This window comes from Drosophila rhopaloa, unplaced genomic scaffold (genome assembly GCF_018152115.1).
Source record: "Drosophila rhopaloa isolate 14029-0021.01 unplaced genomic scaffold, ASM1815211v1 contig_2, whole genome shotgun sequence".
In the NCBI taxonomy this organism is placed as follows: domain Eukaryota; kingdom Metazoa; phylum Arthropoda; class Insecta; order Diptera; family Drosophilidae; genus Drosophila; species Drosophila rhopaloa.
This window is the reverse complement of record NW_025335083.1, coordinates 488540-506989: the sequence shown is the minus strand read 5'-3', so window position 1 is coordinate 506989 and position 18450 is coordinate 488540. Positions and strand designations below refer to the sequence as shown.

Below are 18450 nucleotides of genomic sequence, written 5' to 3'. Positions count from 1 at the left end.
GCCAGTGTTGAGCAAGGCCGGACACCAAGCGTTCTAATTTGAACCCGCTAGAGGGTTCTACTAATAAAAATAAAAAATGTAAATATATAAATATTAACAAAAATCGTTTGTCCAATCCTTAAAAATATTTTTTTTATCAAAACTTAAAAGTACAATAAGTAAGTCCAGTTAACAAAATAAATTAATTTTAATTCTTAAGAGTTTGGCTAGCAAGGGCACTTCTCATTTTTCATAATTAATTTAATAATTCATTTTTAATTTTAATTCATTTTTTTCTTAAAATTTCCGAAAGGTTACCAATTCTTTTGTGATTTTAAAAAGTTAAAACTTTTATATTTGGCGGTTTATCTGTATACCTTTCAATATCTCAATACCTTTATGTAAGTTTTCCATGACAGTTACCATTTCCAACAAGGAAATAATTTTAGTCAAAGACTTGACATCCTTGTTATGTTAAAAAATATCATATGATATCCTCAATATTGTTTGATTTCTCGTCCATCTGACGACTTCATAGTTAAGCCTAGTACTCACATCGACAAAAACTGTCCGCCAGTCATGAGAGAGAGCGAGAGGCAAACAGCTGGCGTTCACTTTTCGTCAACGCTTTTTCTCACCTCGGTCCTCAGATCGACGAAAAAATACCAGAAAATTGCATAGCGTTACCAGTCTGCGGAAATGAACTTTGATTGAACCCTAGCGAAAAGATTAAAAAATTTAATCTTTTGGCGTGCGCTTCTCACTGAACATTATAAGAAATGGAGGGATTGCAGGTGTTTACATGTGAGGACAAAATAACATTAATACTATCTGGGGTGCCTCTTGTCAGAGCAAAATGTTTTTTAGGTCCAGAATGTTCGAAAAAACTCAATAAAAGTGCAGCTATGAACTTTAAATTAGCAAATAATTATCAGTAAATTAAAAAAACAACTGTTAAATTTAAATTGTATTGATTTTTAATTTCTTTGTACACTGGCAGACTTGTCTTGCCAAGATATTTGATAATATCTTTTAAATGCTCTTTCCCGCAAATACGATATTTGAACTTTAACTGCTTGTCAACAAACCCAGCTGATTGACAGTACGACCGTAGCACGCTTAAATCTGATGAACTCTCGAAATTTTGGTCATACTGGAAAGATTAAAGTTTTTACGCTAGCATTCTCGTTTGTCGGTCTGAGTACTAGGCTTTATAATGTTCATTGAGAAGCGCACGCCAAAAGATTCAATTTTGTATTCTTTTTGCTAGGGTTCACCCAAAGTTCATTTCAGCAGACTGCCAACGCTATGAAATTTTCTGGTATTTTTTCGTCGATCTGTGGACCGACGTAAAAAAAGGCCCGACGAAAAGTGAACGCCAGCTGTTTGCCTCTCGCTCTCTCTCATGACTGGCGTACAGTTTTCGTCGATCTGAATACTAGGCTTTATATCGTAAAGAATGTTCAATGTTTCTCATCCTTAACTTTCCTGTCCACTCAAAGTCGCCCAGTCTGCCTTACATTTTGCTACGGGAAGTGTTTTTTAAAATACCGCAAATGGCTCCGAATGACAAAACTATTAACTTCGGGCGGAGCGGAAGTTGATATACCCTTGCAAAATACTCTGTAAATTATATTCTCCAAAATTATTCATATGATGCATTCTTAATACTCATAAAAAATCCCTTCCTAACTTTAAAAACACCAAAGATATGGCATTTTCAATATTTCAGTTATATGGCAGCTATAGGATATAGTCGGCCAATCCTTATGATTGATTAGTTAAAAATAAAACCCATAGAAAATCCCAACTTCCTAACTTTAAAAACACCAAAATTATGGCATTTCCGATCGTTTAGTTATATGGCAGCTATAGTCGGCCGATCCGACTTATATACTGCGTGCAAAGGAAAGAAGGGTGTGTTCAAAGTTTCAATTCGATATCTTTAAAACTGAGAGACTAGTTCGCGTAGAAACAGACAGACAGACATGCCTATATCAACTCAGGATACTGAGAACATATATACTTTATAGGGTCGGAGATGTCTCCTTCACTGCGTTGCACACTTTTGAACAAAATTATAATACCCTCTGCAAGGGTATAAAAATTATTATCATACCATTAAGAGTATAGAGGGAAATGGGATTAAGCAGGAAAAAGTGGTCAAATCGAGAAAGTTTTCACAAAGCTGTCCATAAAGTGTGCCAATAATTTTGTTTAGGTAATTTGTTTCTTTTCTTTATACCCTTGCAGAGGACATTATAATTTCAGTCAAAAGTTTGCAACCCAGAGAAGAAGACATTTCCGACCGTATAAAAAATATATATTCTTGATCAGCATCACGAGAAGAGTCGATCTAGCCATGTTTGTCTGTCTGTCCGTCCGTCCGTTTCTACGCAAACTAGTCCCTCAGTTTAAAAGCTATCTGCTTGAAACTTTCCCAAAAGTTGTCTTTCTATTGCTGGTAGTATATAAGTCGGAACGAGCCGGATCGGGCGACTATATCATATAGCTGCCATATAACTGATCGATCGGAAAAGCCATAACTTTGGTGTTTTTAAAGATAGGAAGTTGGGATTTTCTATGAGCTTTATTTTACAATTAATCCGACCTACCAAATTTCATAAGGATCGGACAACTATATCTTATAGCCCCCATATAACTGATTGATCGGAAGTGCCATAACTTTGGTATTTGTAAAGTTAAGAAGTTGTGATTTTTTACGAGTATTAAGAATGCATCATATGAATAATTTTGAAGAATATAATTTACAGAATATTCTGCAAGGGTATATCAACTTCGGCTCCGTCCGAAGTTAGCTTTTCTTTCTTGTTTGATATTAATTTTACCGCCAATACAGTACAAAATTTAACAACAAAATAAAGAGAACCATAATTATCCAGTAAATTTGCAATAAAAGATGGATAACTTAGTCAACGAAAAGTTTTAAATCCGAAATCCACTGACCGATAACCTATTTTTTTTTCTAATCCTTTCACTTTATACAGAATTGTTGCACGAAGACGAATTAAAAAAAATTGAAGTTTTAGACACGTTTGTATAAGTAATAGTTAAAAGTTTGTAAAAAGTCACAGAACACGAATATTCTTTTTTGTACACAAACTGTTTATGCAAAGAATCAAAATAATACACTGACTGGTAGGCAAATTTCTCGTTTAATTGCTCTTCTCGTTCCTAGATTTCTGCGCCGGCTTACAAAGCTTACTTTGACATTGTACTTTATGTGTATTAATCTGCATAAATAGGTGTCAGCATTATCGTGAGTCCCATCGAAATCTGCCAGACAAAGGCTAAACTTATGGATCGTAAGCAACCAGCCATAACAGTTAGCCGGATCGTTCGGTGAAGATTTGTTATAAAATATATTTAATGGCTTGAGAAAAGTTTTTGTTGTTGCAGCCGCACATGTAGCTAGATGTCCATCTTGCCATTGGTTAATTGTTGTACTAAAACGACGATCTTGCTCCATCTAAAATAATTCACTACTAAACAGCCTCCGCGCGACCATGCACTGTCGCCTACTCAGCACCTATGTTATGTGCATAGCCTTCGCCGCCTTGGCGGCCTGCGCGCTGATCTCATCCATGCTTTTGCGAGCGCTCTCCGTGACTTCATCGATGGAGCGCCGCGTGCTGTGAAGGAGTTCGTCTGTGCCACGGGCGATCCCTTTGACCTCTGTGTTGATAAGCCCGATCACCCACTCCAGGCCCTGCCGACCCTTGCCCGCGTTGGTGCTGATCGTCGATGTAAGGAGGTCCTCCATGTAGTGGGACAGTGGGACTCCGAACACTGTCACCGTGGCCTCCTGCTTGAGCAGAGTCTTGCTAGCGTCCGCCGGATGCGGCTCGTAGTAGAGTACTTCATCGACGCTGATGTTCCGGCAGAATGTGAGGTTATTTGTCTTTAGAACCATCTGCTTGCGCTCTGGGTCGACCGTGGATCGTTCGCTGGCGAAGCAAGTCTTTGCCGTGCCAATCAGGGCGTGCGTCCACTTTGGGAAGTACCACTTGGACTGCACCAGCCGATGCGTGTGCAGCACTCCGTTCACCACCCGCCGCTCGACCACGTCCGTGCCAATGATGGAGGGTGTCATCGGGTTGGGGTACTTGCGCCACGCCGCCTGCGTAACCGTCTCCCAAGGATGGTTAAAAATATGCTCCGACGTCCAGATTTTCATTATGCAAGCGCCGTTGTCGTCACCTTCGGGAGTGGGAAGTGAGTCCTACGAGCTGTGGGCTGAGCTGAGCCTGCAGGGACAGACGAATCGGGAAAGAGCGTTAGGAACGGTTCACGGATCAAATTTTGACGGGAAAATCGGAATTATTGAATATTTCAGAAGCAAGTTACGAGAGCTGACCTTTACTCGTGTTGTGCGCTGCTAGAGATGAAAGTTGGTCCGATAGTCCTAGCTGTCAATGGGGTGGATACACCGGCGCAGACAAAGAAAGTGCCGTAGGCACCCTGTGCACAATAATTCTTTTATTAATGTTTATAAACAATTTAACGGCTAGATCTAGAGTTATTTCACTTCTATTGTATCCTAATCCTATTCCGTGCCGAAGGTTCGTACATACTTCTCGAAGGGCCGCTTGTCCAGTCGTTGCAAGCGTGACTGGAGGAAGTCGCGGAATTTACGCATCTCGATAGCGTCCGCCCTGATCAGCCGCCTCTCCTCGTCCATCACTTCTCCCAGCAGTTCCTCGCTGTCCGCCGCCCGCCGCCACACCGACCGCTCTAAGCGAGAGCTGATCTGGTTGACGATCTTCTCGCTCTCGTAATCCATGATTTTGGCCAGTGCCTTGGCCGGTGTGCGTCGCGTATTGCGTGAATCGAGAATGGCGGAGGGGGCGGGGGTGACGTCTAGGTTCGCCTCCTTCTGCTCTGTCCTCTGCTCGATAAACTCAGTCAGAGAGGGCTCGTCAGGATGCGATTCACTGTGCGCCGAGTTGTTTTGGAAGTTGGTCAGGTGAAAGGTGCCATTGGTGTCGTAAAACTTGTAACCAAGCATCTCCAGAGCTATTTCCGTAAGTAAGTACGACATTTGGCCGAAATCACAGTTAAAACAAGGAAGCAGTATACTGCAGTTCCGGAACCAGAATTCGATAACTAGCGTGAGGTGTGGCAGCACTGACTAACAGCTGTTTTCTGTTCAGCTTTTTACATGCTCATCGCAAGAATAGTAGACGAAAGGAGCAAAAGAGGGCCTATATTTACATCGAATGCAGGCGAAGTCAGTTTAGCCATGAAAATCAACGAGAAGAACCTGTACATCTTCGCAAGAACACCGCCCTTTGACATGGAAGGTATGGGACAGAGCCCTTGCTCGTATATTGACCATTATAATGCATTAATCACCCGATCACCTTGCAGGCTTCCTCAACAAACGGGGAGAGGTGAACAAAGCCTTTCAGCGACGCTACTTCGTGCTGAAGGGCAACCTGCTGTTCTACTTCGAGTCGGGCATAGACAAGGAGCCCCTGGGTCTAATTATTGTTGAGGGCTGCACCATTGAGCTGTCCAACGAGGTGGAAAACTATTGCTTTGAAATCGCCTTTAATGGAAACCGTACCTACATACTATCCGCCGACAACCAGGAGAGCATGGAGACGTGGATGAAAGCGCTCACCTGTGCCGGTTACGAGTACAAGCGCATAATCATGGCCGAGCTAAAGCGAGAGCTACACGAAATCGAGGACTCGAGAAACAGTGAGCCACCTCTGTGAGGTATTTCCAAGATCCGTATATTCTAATTCTGCGCGTTCTTTAATACGCAGAAATGCTTGGTAACGCCATTGAAGGTCCGAAAAGTGCTTTGGAGGGAGCAAAACCCAGGCCTCCGCCCAGGCGAACGAATCCTTTTAACAGACCCGCCCCTCCTCCTCCCGAAATTTCCCTTAGGGCCGGGGTTGTTATGTCGCCCCTTCCCTTTGTCAACGGAAACTTCGGCTCCAGCAACGCTCGCCTGCAGCAGGAGAAGCTGATGGTCAAACAAGGTAACGAGTACATACATGCATTTCTTATATATATATAGTACATAGTATGCACATATTTAAAGCACTCGTGGAGCCCTTTGACTGCCCATCCAACAAAACAGCTCAAGTAAATTAGCTTAGTTCACAAGAATTTTCGATTCAAACAACGCAGCTAATATTAATTCACCGATAGACCGCAAATTTGTTGAGCAATTTGTAATCCTTTCAAGATGATATTACAATTTCAGTCCAAAGTTTGCAGCGCAGTGAAGTAGAAATTTTAGACCTATAAGGTATATTAATTATTGATCCAGCCATGTCTGTCAGTTTCTAGGCATCTAGCCTCTCTCCATATAAGTCGGCACGGATTGATCTACCGTAGCATTTAGCTCCCATGTAAACAATCGGGAAAAAAGAAAAACAAAACTTCATCGCTTTTGACTGAGATAGAGTAATTTTGTATAGTTAGACAAAATTGGTATTAATTTTTTTTAATTGATTTCTGTGGACGTTTGGTTTTTAAGAAGAACCCAAACGAATATAATTTAATGTTGTGGCCAAGAATTTAGCTTTAATTAAAAGATACTAGCTTGCCAATATATTTAAAATATGATATTGGTGAACTGGACGCCGCAGCCGGCTCGAATAAATTTCAGATGAGAGGCCCAATTTTTACAAGATAATTTGGTTTAGCGATAATGCTGATTGGGTACCTTAATAAACATTTGATAATCTTCAAGCTTTTGCTACTTCGTGTTACAGTTATATATTACATCTTCAAATTACTCTATTAATCTCTTACGAATGATTTAAAAATTAAAAGAAAAACTTTGTTTTTCAAAATACACGCATATTACTTAATATCATCTTATTAGCATCTTTTAACTTGTAAAAATCCAAGGAATAAATCATATTGATCGTCTGATTTAGTTGTTTATTTTGTTGTTGTGAGCTATGCTAAGCTTAGCTGTTTAAAAGTAATCATTAAAGTTTCAGCACATAATAGAGGCTGTTATTCGATTATTTCTAACAAATCAACCTCGAGTATGGAGCCGATTTTAAACTCAACTCTTCTTGGGCTCTATGTATGTATGTAATTGAGGCTGTTTTCCCCAAAACAATGTGGGTCTACCGATAGTCGAAGCCAGAGATAAGATCTTACCAACAGTATATAATCGTGTATAACAAGCCGCTGTCAGAAAAATTCCCAACCAAATCGGTTGCATATTGCCAAAGCCATGCTACAGTACTGTACACTTGCAGATGCCAACGGAAATGGAAGTCCGAGTGGAACGCCCCAGGCGCAACGCCGCCACATACCCGCTCCTTCTGTCGCCACCAGCGTTTTCTATCCGGACGCTAGGGATCCGGGAGCGGCTGGCGTCTTCACAGTATTATCGCGCCCCGCCAATAACAACCACAGCAGCAGGGTCATTAGCGCTGCTGAGCGACAGCGACGACGGCTTAGAGCGATGGAGGATTTCACCCGCAACCATGAGCACTACCGGCAGGAACTTATGCCTGATGTTTCCGCCTATCGAGAGCGACAGGGACAGCCTCTCATACAGTTGTAATGTAGGAGTGGCCTACTTTAACAACAAGCCAATTTCATGTATTATCCGTTTTGTGCTAAATCAAATCAAGTTTTAATTTAATTAACTATGCTTATTTTAAATATTTATTTTGGTTTTAATGAACGAAAATTTAGATATCAAAGTCTTAAGCCATAAGGGGTCAGCTTTATTTATAGGTGCAAGAACAGCACGCGACCGAAAAGCGAAATATAATACAAAGTGGCAATTTTATTTCAAAATTCTAGATTTAAAAAAAATGTAAGTTCAATTCCGGGCAATACCTTGATTAAATCACTCAATTAATTGATCAGAGTCTATTTCACATGAAAGTAAGTTTGGTTTATATTTTTGGATTTACATAATTATCAAAAGTTATTAATAAATTCAAAACTTTTAAAGGTTGTTTACGAATTGCTTCATATTTTAGTGTAATTCTCCAAAACCCCTCTTAACTCTTACTACGCCTATGAGTAACAGAATTTAAAAACTAATAATGATAAAAACAAGGAACACTACCAATTAAAATTTTTTTTTTTATTTTCATTATAAAAATCTAAAAAATATGCACATTTCTGTGTGTTTTCCATTCTTTTTTTAATCCAAGAAACACTTCTGACAACATACACGTTAAAAGATCTTTTCGCTTGGGCCTGACGAACTTTAACCCAGAGTTTATTTCAGAAAATGCGATTTGGTTTTTTTTCACCTTCCAAAACGTTGTAGCCCAGATATTCCTTTTTTATACCCTTGCAGAGGGTATTATAATTTTGGTCAGAAGTTTGTAACGCAGTGAAGGAGACGTTTCCGACCCTATAAAGTATATATATTCTTGATCAGGATCAATAGGGGAGTCGATATAGCCATGTCCGTCTGTGCGTCTGTCCTTCTGTCCGTCTGTTTCAATACCGTTTGCGAGCTCAGTTTAAAAGCTAGCGATCTGAAACTTTCACACTCTTCCTAAAACATGTGTACGCAGATCAAGTTTGAAAATCGCCCCGATCGGACGTCTATATCCTATGGCTCCCATAGGAACAATCGGATATATCTTGCAAGAATTGATGATATTTCGCGCAGTGTAAAAGCTATTGACATGAATCTTTCCAAATCGTATTTTTTTATGCATACCTTGATCAGGGTAAAAGCGCGTGGCGATCGGACGTCTATATCCTATAGCTCCCATAGGAACAATAGGGTAAAATCGGTCCAAATTTTATGTTTTTCAGAATATTTCGCGCTGTGTAAAAGCTATTGCTATAAATTTTTTTAAATCGTATTTTTTTATGCATTCCTTCATCAAGGTAAAAGCGCGTGCTGATCGGACGTCTATATCCTATAGCTCCCATAGGAACAATCGGATATAACTTTCAAGAATGGAAGATATTTCGCGCAGTGTAAAAGCTATTAACATAAATCTTTCCAAATCTTATTTTTTTATGCATACCTTGATCAGGGTAAAAGCGCTTGGCGATCGGACGTCTATATCCTATAGCTCCCATAGGAACAATACGGTGAAATCGGTTAAAATTTAATGATTTTTAGGATATTTCGCACAGTATATAAGCAATTGACATGAATCTTTCCAAATCGTATTTTTTTATGCATACCTTGACTAGGGTAAAAGCACGTGACGATCGGACGTCTATATCCTACAGCTCCCATAGGAACAACAGGGTGAAATCGGTCCAAATTTGTTGGTTTTCTGAATTTTTCGCGTAGTGTGTAAGCTACTGACATACATTTTTCCAAGTCTTATTTATTTACGCATATCTTGATTAGGGTAAAAGCGCTTGCCGATCGGACGTCTATTTCTTATAGCTTCCGTAGGAAACAGTGGCGGATCTAGGGTTGCTGGCGCCCGGGGCAAAGCGAAAGATTCCGCCCCTCCCTATTTGCTGTACGAATAACATTAGGAGTATTTTAAGTGTAAATAGGTTATTAATTATTAAAAGCTTATATGTTTGAAGAATTGTATTTCATATCGATTCTTTTGTCAGTTACAACGGAAAAAAAATTATTATTTGTGTTTTTGCAAGACAAAAAAATATTACTTTTAGAATATAACTTTTCTGGCCTTGATTGCCGCAAATTCAGCAATAATATCATTGTAGTCGAGTGATGCTGCTACTTCATTTTCAATAGATAAGTTTAGCTAAATTTAACAGCCTGTCTTGGTTCATGGTTGTGCGGAGATAAGATTTTATCAATTTCAGTTTACTGAATGATTGCTCATACGAAGCCACGGACAATGGTAGAGTCAGCAAAATTTTCAATGCCGTCACAAGTGTTTTGTACGCCTCTAACCCCAACGATGAAATATACAATAGTACTCCTTTTGGAGTGAGATCAAGACTTTCTCCCTTTTTATTGGCCCTTTTCAGAAGAAAAATGACATCTTTGATATCGTGATACAATTTCGTACCATTTAAATCATTAGAATAAATTTCAGCTAATGATTTGCATTTATCGTTTCGGTGTGTTGTTTTTGTGCCCGGATTTTTTTGAACTGGGCACCACTTGGTTTATTCGTTTCATTTTTGTGTTTTCCACGCCTAATTTGAAATAGTAGAAATATATTTTTAGAACATCAAGAAATGGAAGGTTCAATGAATAATATTTGATAAATAACAGCGAAGCATAAGTACCTTGATTAAATGTTGCAATAGAAAAACACTGCCTTGATTGGAATGTATGTAAACAAACGCGCGCATAACCTAACACGTATACTGCTCGCTCTCTCTCTCTCTCTCTAAGCGAGAAAGTTTATTATGACGTTTCGAGCGTCCCTTTTCCTTTTAATCACATCATAAAACACTTACACTTGTATTCTATAGGGAGCGTTACATGCGCAGCGCCGCGGGAAAATATGAATTCTCGAAACATATATTGCTAGTCGGACCCGATTTGGCGCCTCTTAGATGTGGCGCCCGGGGCGCTTGCCCCTTTCGCCCCCCCCTAGATCCGCCACTGGTAGGAAAAATAGTTAAAGGCTGCGAAAGTATCCCTTTTTTTCCATTTTTATATGACATTTTTGCAGTATAAAAGCAATTGACATCAAAAGACGCAAATCTAGTTTATTTATGTATACCTTATTCCTTTCGCTACTTTTTCAGTTTTAGCAATTTCGGCAAAGTCTGCAAGGGTATTAAAACTTCGGCTTGCCGAAGTTAGCTTCCGTCCTCGTTTTTGTATTAAGTTACTTCCTGACCGTAGAGGAGGAAGATTTATTTGGTCTCCCCGTATATAACGGGTGAACGCCACAGCCTTAGCCCAGATATTCGATGCTTTTCTTTTAGCCTAGAACTCAGATCGCAAAACAAGTTCGCCAACGAAAGCTATAATCTTTCCAGTGTGACCAAATTTTAAAAAGTTCATCAGATCTAAGTCCACATTGAGCTAACTTTACAACTTAAGATCCGAAGAGCAGTTCTTGGTTTTCATTTGGATCTAGAGGATACTAGAGCTAGTATTAGATTGTGGCCGACCAATAGGCCAAACGGGTCATAAAAATCTGACTACTCCTTAAAACAATTTGCTAATTGGTCGATAATTAGTCGACTTAACTCTTTTTGTTCATCACTAGTTTCCTATGCTATACCTATGCGAAAAAACGGAGTATGGCCCTGAACTTGATGTTATCATAACTCGACGTCCACCAGGCTTGATAAAATTTGTATTTAAAATTAATTTATTTGATCTAAAATAGGTGGGAGTTTTTTTTAAAGAAGGCAAACGTTTGCTACCGCTTTCTAGCAAAATATTAACTTAACTTCAAAAAGTTACTGAACATAACATGCGTATCTTAACCAGATCTACACTTTTATTTGGTTTCGTTTTTGATGCATATCGTATTTTGGAAGTTAATAGCAAAAAATTGTGTTTTATTGTTAATTTTGACCAAAAAAGTCATGTCGACTTGACATATTCGACATAATTATTTGTAATCAAGACTCAAAAACCATTGATTAAGAATATATTAATGAGATCAAATGTTAGGGCTTTAAGCCTAGTATCCAGATCGACGAAAACCGTACGCCAGTCATGAGAGAAAGCGAGAGGCAAACAGCTGGCGTTCACTTTTCGTCGGGCCTTTTTTTCACTTCGGTCTCCTGATCGACGAAAAAAATACCAGAAAATTCCATAGCGTTGCCATTTTGCGGAAATAAACTTTGGGTGAAGCCTAGCGAAAAGATTAAAAAATTTAATCTTTTGGCGTGCGCTTCTCACTGAACATTATAAGAAATGGAGGGAAAAACTCAAAAAACTCTCAAAAGTCGATTGCAGGTGTTTACATGTGGGGACAAAATAACATTAATACTATCTGGGGTGCCTCTTGTCAGAGCAAAATGTTTTTAGGTCCAGAATGTACGAAAAAACACAATAAAAGTGCAGCTATGAACTTTAAATCAGCAAATAATTATCAGTAAATTAAAAAAACAACTGTTAAATTTAAATTGTATTGTTTTTTAATTTCTTTGTATAGCGGCAGACTTGTCTTGCCAAGGTATTTGATAATATCTTTTAAAAGCTCTTTCCCGCAAATACGATATTTGAATTTTAACTGCTTGTCAACAAACCCAGCTGATTGACAGTACGACCGTAGCACGCTTAAATCTGATGAACTCTCAAACTTTTGGTCACACTGGAAAGATTAAAGTTTTTACGCTAGCGTAATCGTTTGTCGATCAGGATACTAGGCTTTACGGACGTATAAATAAAAATATCGATATTTAAAAAATTTGGCACGATACATACTTTGATTTAAACATCGATACATTTTGTCTTACCGTAAAGACGCGGTCACACTACATGTCCATCTTTGGCTGTAACCTAGCGTTGTTTGTTGTTTGTAATTTTGCTGCAAAAATAATAAAACCGCTCACAGAACTGTAAGTTAAAATAAAATGATGATAAACTCCTCTGTGAAATGGTGAAAGTGCACCCAATATCAACAAACACCTCTGTTCTGCTAAATTTATGAAAGTCTGCGTTTGTAAAGAGACGCTTCCATTTCAAAGGTTATTTTTGAGCCGGCCATTTCGTCTTGGTTTTAGCTGTGAATTTTTCTTTTCGAGTTTTGTGAATTGTTCATAAGCCAAACCAATCTTTATTGTTTTTTTTGTATCTTGTTAATAACTTTTTTTTATCGGATACGAGAAGCATCCACTCTATCTGTGGCGTCGGTTGCAGTGGCTTTCATTTTGTTTCTGTGCAAAACCACCACACTAACACAGTCACACAGCCGTGCACGCCACAGACACCACCAAACGAGGAAGAGCTGTTTTTTCGGGTAGTCGTGTGTTTATGCGAAATTCATGTCAAGAAAATTTTTAACACCATCGCATGAATCGAGATTAACTAAAGATAATTTTGTTTTTTAAATGAAATTGGAAAGATCCATCTCAACCCATCTGAAACATTATTTTCGCTATTGGAAAGCACTTTAAATAAATTGGCCTTAAGATAAAAAATAGTGACATATAATATACACGTCCATTTGTTAAAATAGTAATAAATAAAAAATAGTAATAAATATATAAATTTCATGAATTTGCGTGTCTCGCATAAACAGGGTTATATTTTGTAAATGTTCAAGTATTCATGAATTTTATAGTATAAACACTACGCGATACGCTCTGCTGCGTGCGAATTCTGGTTCTTGTTTTCAGTGCCCAACTCATCTTCTCTGCTCCCTTCCAGTTGCGTGTAGAGAGATCCAGTCCAGTTAAAAAGTAACACGAGCACCAAGAAAATGTCCGCCAAGCGCAAGGCAGGTGGGAACGGAGCCGGCCCCAACAAGCGGCGCCCGAAGAAGAAGGAGTCGGATTACGAGGACGAGTTCAGCGATGAGTCCGACGAAGATGGTGTGCATCAGCAGGCGGCTGCCGCCAACCAAATGGAGGTTCTTATCCCCCATGACGATCTTGACCCACCCAGCAAGCTGCCTGAGGACTTGCTAGCCACGCTGGAAAAGACCCCGGGCCAGATGCTGGTCGCAGGCATGGTGACCTGGGACCTAACCGGCAAGCGTGACCGCAAAAACGTTACGAAGGTGCGCCCAAACCTATACAGCTTTCACCGGTTCACGGACGAGAAGGTAAGACACCTCCATCGTCTCTTTGAAGTGTATACAGAGTGTTTCTCTTTTGCAGTACCGGTATGTGGCCAGCGGACCAAGTGCCGCCCACACCATTGTCATTAACATGGACCGTAAAGCGATGGGCTTCGGGCGCAATCCCAGCGGCCAGCTGGGCCTCAGCCAGGATGTTAAGTTGGCAGAGAAGCCCACTCTCATTCCGGCCCTGGAACAGCTGAACGTGGTGCAGGCAGCTGTTGGCCGGCACCACACTCTATTTCTCACTGACACCGGCACCGTGTATGCCTGCGGCGAAAACAAGTCTGGCCAGTGCGGCGTGGGCAATACCCACGCCAACATCTATTCGCCAACGCCGATAAACTATCGTGGGCCGCCGATCATCCGGATCGGTTGCGGGGCCGAGTTCTCGGTCATTCTGGATATAAAGGGCAGCTTGCACACGTTCGGGCTGCCCGAGTATGGCCAGCTGGGCCACAACACGGACGCAAAGTACTTTGTTAACGCCAACAAGCTGTCATTCCATTTCGAGACGTCGCCCAAGAAAGTGGTGCTGTACATAGAAAAGAGCAAGGAGGGTCATGTGACACCAGTTGATGGTGTGCAAATCGTGGACTTTGCTTGTGGCAACAACCATACGGTAAGAGGAAATTTTCCTCCAATTTTTCGGTATCTCACGGAAAATTTGCCTTACAGGTGGCCATCGACTCCAAAAAGCGCGTTTACAGCTGGGGCTTTGGCGGTTTTGGGCGCCTCGGACACGCCGAGCCCAAGGACGAGATGGTACCGCGATTAATGAAGTTTTACGATACCCAGGGTCGTGGAGGGCGCAGCGTCTATTGTGGATCCACTTTTAGTCTGATCGTCAACGAGCTTGGCCTACTCTTTCTGTTCGGACAGAACAAGAAGACTGGAGAGGCTAATATGTATCCGAAACCAGTACAGGATCTGTCGGGTTGGAACATCACCGATATTGGCTGTGCCAACACATCAATAATGATTTCAGCCGACGACACACTGATCGCCTGGGGAGCATCGCCCACGTTTGGAGAGCTGGGCATCGGGGAGTTCCAGAAGTCGTCGACGGTACCCAAGGAGGTGCCAAAGTTGGACAACATCAAAATACCTCAGGTGACCATGGGTTACTCCCACACTGTGTTGCTGGTGGACACCAGCCATGAAGCCACCAAGCAAAAGTACGAGAAAATGCCCGAGTACACCATCGATAATTAGGTGGTGTGCCGAATTTTCCACAAGCAATCAAATGCTGCCAACAACAATACTGATTCACGTAGGAAACCCTGAGAACTGATCATCGAAACTCTGCTGCTACTTATAGAAAGTGAAACTAAACAAATCCAGAAAATTTTATGCTATAAGTTAAAAGTTCATTATCACGCAAAACTCGCTATCTACATACTATACGATAATCTCAGAATACGGATAAAATGTATTTTGTTTTCAAGCTCTAATTTATTTTCGTAACTGATACAATTCTATTCTTAACTTATACCTTTTTCTATAATTTATTGCCGCCCACCTTTAGGCTTACAGCCAATCCCGCAAAACATATGTTGTCCCATTTGTAATTTTAAATTTACACGTAACAAGTTACAGTATTCTGCATTCATTTCGAACAGAGTGCACAAAAGCAAGCCACAAACTATAAAACACATAAATTTACAAACTAAGCGCATAGGTTACATATAAAAAGTATACCATGGAAAGAATCCAATACCAGTTGCAACTATTACTAGTACATCATGCATTTTAATCATATACAAAGGAATATTTAAATAAAAAGAGTGTTAGTATTTAGATTGGGTCTATCTATTATTTTAATCTGCGTCTCGATTGGTCTCCTTTTTTCTCAACATACTGAAAATTAGGAATGTCTAAAAAGCGCCTTCTCCAACATCGTCCCGAATGAAAGCGTCAAATCTTTGATTATGTCACCGCCAAATATTCTTTTTTTTTAGCATATGTAGTCTTGATCAGCATCACCAGGTGAGACTTTCGCAATCGTCTTTTTACAGAACAAGTTTGAAACGCCGCTGATCGGACGTCCATATTATATAGCTGTCAATCGAAAGGATTATTTTTTTTTTTGTTTTCGTCAAATTAAATGTTTTTATGCCATTTTTGACCAATAAATCGGATGGCTATATTTGTCATATTGGCCACATGGTTCTATGCAGTTGAAGGAGTCATTTCAGACCCTATAGAGTATTAACATATGTGTACTAGATGGAGTGAAAAGTAACCTCCTTGGGAATGAACAAAATTTTTTTTTCTCAAATGTTTTTTTATTTTCTTCAATGTCCCCTTTTAGCTCGATACACTTATTCCAGCGATTTTCCAACTTCTTGATCCCATCCGAAAAGTAATTTTTCGGAAGGTCTGCAAAATACTCCTCCGCGGCGTCGATGACTTCCTCGCGTGAGCTAAATTTTTATACCCGTTACTCGTAGAGTAAAAGGGTATATTGTATTCGTGCAAAAGTATGTAACAGCTAGAAGGAAGCGTTTCCGACCCTATAAAGTATATATATTCTTGATCAGGATCACTAGCCGAGTCGATCTAGCCATGTCCGTCTGTCCGTCTGTCTGTCCGTCTGTATGTTCGTCTGTATGTCCGTCTGTCCGTCTGTCTGTCCGTATGAACGCTGAGATCTCGGAAACTATAAAAGCTAGAAGATTGGAATTTTGCATGTAGATTTTAGAAGATCCTACGCAGCGCAAGTTTGTTTCAAAATGGTGCCACGCCCCTTTAACGCCCACAATCGCTTATATACGATTTTAAAAATTTAAATATTTCGGAAAAGTAAAAATGCAGTTTTATTGTGTTTATCAATACCTATCGAAATCTATCAAATCGAACCATTCGTTAAAAAGTTATGCGTGATCAAAGTTTCTAGTCTCCATCTCCCTCGCACTCCCTTTACCTGAGTAACGGGTATCTGATAGTCGGGGCATCCGACTATAGCGTTCTCTCTTGTTTATTAATGAGATATCTTTTCAGGTTCGGGAAAAGATAATAGACCGAGGGAGCCAAATCGGGACAATAAGGTTGATGCCGAAGCAATTGGAGCCCTAAGTCACTTATTTTAGCCGTAGTTGCTACGCTCTTGTGCGCTGGTGCATTGTCTTGCAAAAACAAAATTTTTTTTCGCTTCATGTGAAGCTGTTTTGCAGCGATTTCGGCCTTCAATCGCTCCAACAATGCACAGTAATACTCGCTGTTGATGGTTTTTCCATGCCATGACAATCCCAAAAAACTGACGCCATAACCTTTCCGACCCATCGGGCCGCCCTCGGCCGCTTTGGTCCGGAGTGGTCTGGAGTGTACTAGTGGATCCAGGTTTCATCAACAGTTACCAATCGACGCCAAAAGTCCGCCGGATTCCGCATCAGTAAGTCCAAACACACTTTCGAACTGCTCTCGCGTTCGAGTTTTTGGTCCAGAGTGAGCATGAGCGGCATCCAGGAGCAGGATAATTTTTTCATATGCTGAATCTCGCTCAAAATATGGCGTGTGCGCGCAATACTGATCTTTGTAGCATCTGCTAACTCGCGCACTTACACTTTGCGATCAGCCAATACCATTTTGACATGGTCCTCTGTAACCGCATCGGAATGCCTGTCGCTGCGGACTTCATCGGTAGTGGAGTTGCGGCCACCACGAAACTCTCGAAACCAATATATCACGGTGTAATCTATGGAGCATTTGCCCCATAATATTTGTCGAATTTTTCTTTTGTTTCCTTCGCCGTTTTGCCTCTCAAAAAATTATGTTTTAGGAGAGAACGAAAATAGTTTTTGTCCATATTCAACATGATGCCAAACACGTCAACAACAATCAGCTGCTAAAACAAAAGTAAGGGCAGTATCGCACTGAAATTTGGTATGCTTGCCTAAATATGAACGCACCGTAAGGAACCATAACCTTCTTTGCAGTAGTAGCGCATTCTGGCAGTCAAGGAGGTTACTTTTCACCCCACCTAGTACTTGATCAGCATGACTAGACGACTTCAAACGCTTTTTGTTATATTCAAATAAAATGTTTTTAAGAATTAGGAAAACGATTTTTTATTTTATTACATTTTAATAGGTGGTCAAGCATGGTCAGTTTTATTTTTGAGAAATAAGTATTAATATAATATTTGGGGGTAAGCAAACGAGTTTTGTTCAAAATGTTATTTTAAGGAGGTGGGCAATCGTTTTTGGTTAAAACAACTATTTTTAAGACAATGATTTTTGTTAAACGATTGTTGTTAAAAAATGCTAGTTTTAAGAGATGGTCAAATTTAAATTATTATTTTTATTATTTTTGATAATTATTTATTTGGTCGAAATAACGATTTTAAGAAGTGGCCAAACATTTTTTGTTAAAATAAACTATTTTTTAGAGGTGGACAAACGTATTTTGTAAAGTATTACTTTGTAAGAGGTGGGCGAGAATGTACATATTTTTTTAAAGAGGTGTGAATTTTTTTGCAAAAGAGTGAACATCAATTTTTTGAACAAACAAGAAAGGAAAGCTAACTTCGGGCAGAGCCGAAGTTGATATACCCTTGCAGAATATTCTGTAAATTATATTCTCCAATATTATTTAATTATTTCAACTTCCTAACTTTAAAAACACCAAAGTTATGGCATTTCTAGTCATTCAGTTATATGGCAGCTATAGGATATAGTCGACCGATCCGGGTCGTTCCGACTTATATACTACCTGCAGTAGCATGACAACTTTTGGGAAAGTTTCATGCAGATAGCTTTAAAACTAAGGGACTAGTTTGTGTAGAAACGGACGG

General features: G+C 39.9%; 3 protein-coding genes across 4 annotated transcripts; 2 read left to right on the top strand and 1 right to left on the bottom strand.

Annotated features, from left to right (window-relative positions):
- Nucleotides 1-3136: 3136 nt before the first annotated feature.
- LOC108044004 (protein slowmo) lies at nucleotides 3137-4479 on the bottom strand. Its single transcript, XM_017122850.2, has 2 exons — nucleotides 4358-4479; nucleotides 3137-4247 (listed from the first exon to the last, which is right to left on the bottom strand). The coding sequence occupies exon 2, from the start codon at nucleotides 4175-4177 to the stop codon at nucleotides 3530-3532; it is 648 nt and encodes a 215-aa protein (XP_016978339.1). The 5' UTR covers nucleotides 4178-4247; nucleotides 4358-4479; the 3' UTR covers nucleotides 3137-3529.
- Nucleotides 4480-4809: 330 nt separating this feature from the next.
- Nucleotides 4810-7953, top strand: LOC108044003 (sesquipedalian-1). 2 transcript variants are annotated; one of them, XM_017122848.2, is made up of 5 exons: nucleotides 4810-5024; nucleotides 5154-5303; nucleotides 5371-5706; nucleotides 5775-5993; nucleotides 7236-7953. In XM_017122848.2, exons 1-5 carry the CDS (start codon nucleotides 4925-4927, stop codon nucleotides 7544-7546), a joined length of 1116 nt encoding a protein of 371 aa, XP_016978337.2. In that variant the 5' UTR covers nucleotides 4810-4924; the 3' UTR covers nucleotides 7547-7953. The 2 variants fall into 2 exon arrangements, with proteins under 2 accessions (XP_016978337.2, XP_016978338.2); XM_017122849.2 differs by having other exon boundaries at nucleotides 4929-5028.
- A 4351-nt stretch (nucleotides 7954-12304) lies between these two features.
- On the top strand, nucleotides 12305-15455 carry LOC108044005 (protein RCC2 homolog). Its single transcript, XM_017122851.2, has 4 exons — nucleotides 12305-12432; nucleotides 13244-13640; nucleotides 13696-14277; nucleotides 14334-15455. Exons 2-4 carry the CDS (start codon nucleotides 13296-13298, stop codon nucleotides 14868-14870), a joined length of 1464 nt encoding a protein of 487 aa, XP_016978340.1. The 5' UTR covers nucleotides 12305-12432; nucleotides 13244-13295; the 3' UTR covers nucleotides 14871-15455.
- The last annotated feature ends 2995 nt before the right edge of the window (nucleotides 15456-18450 follow it).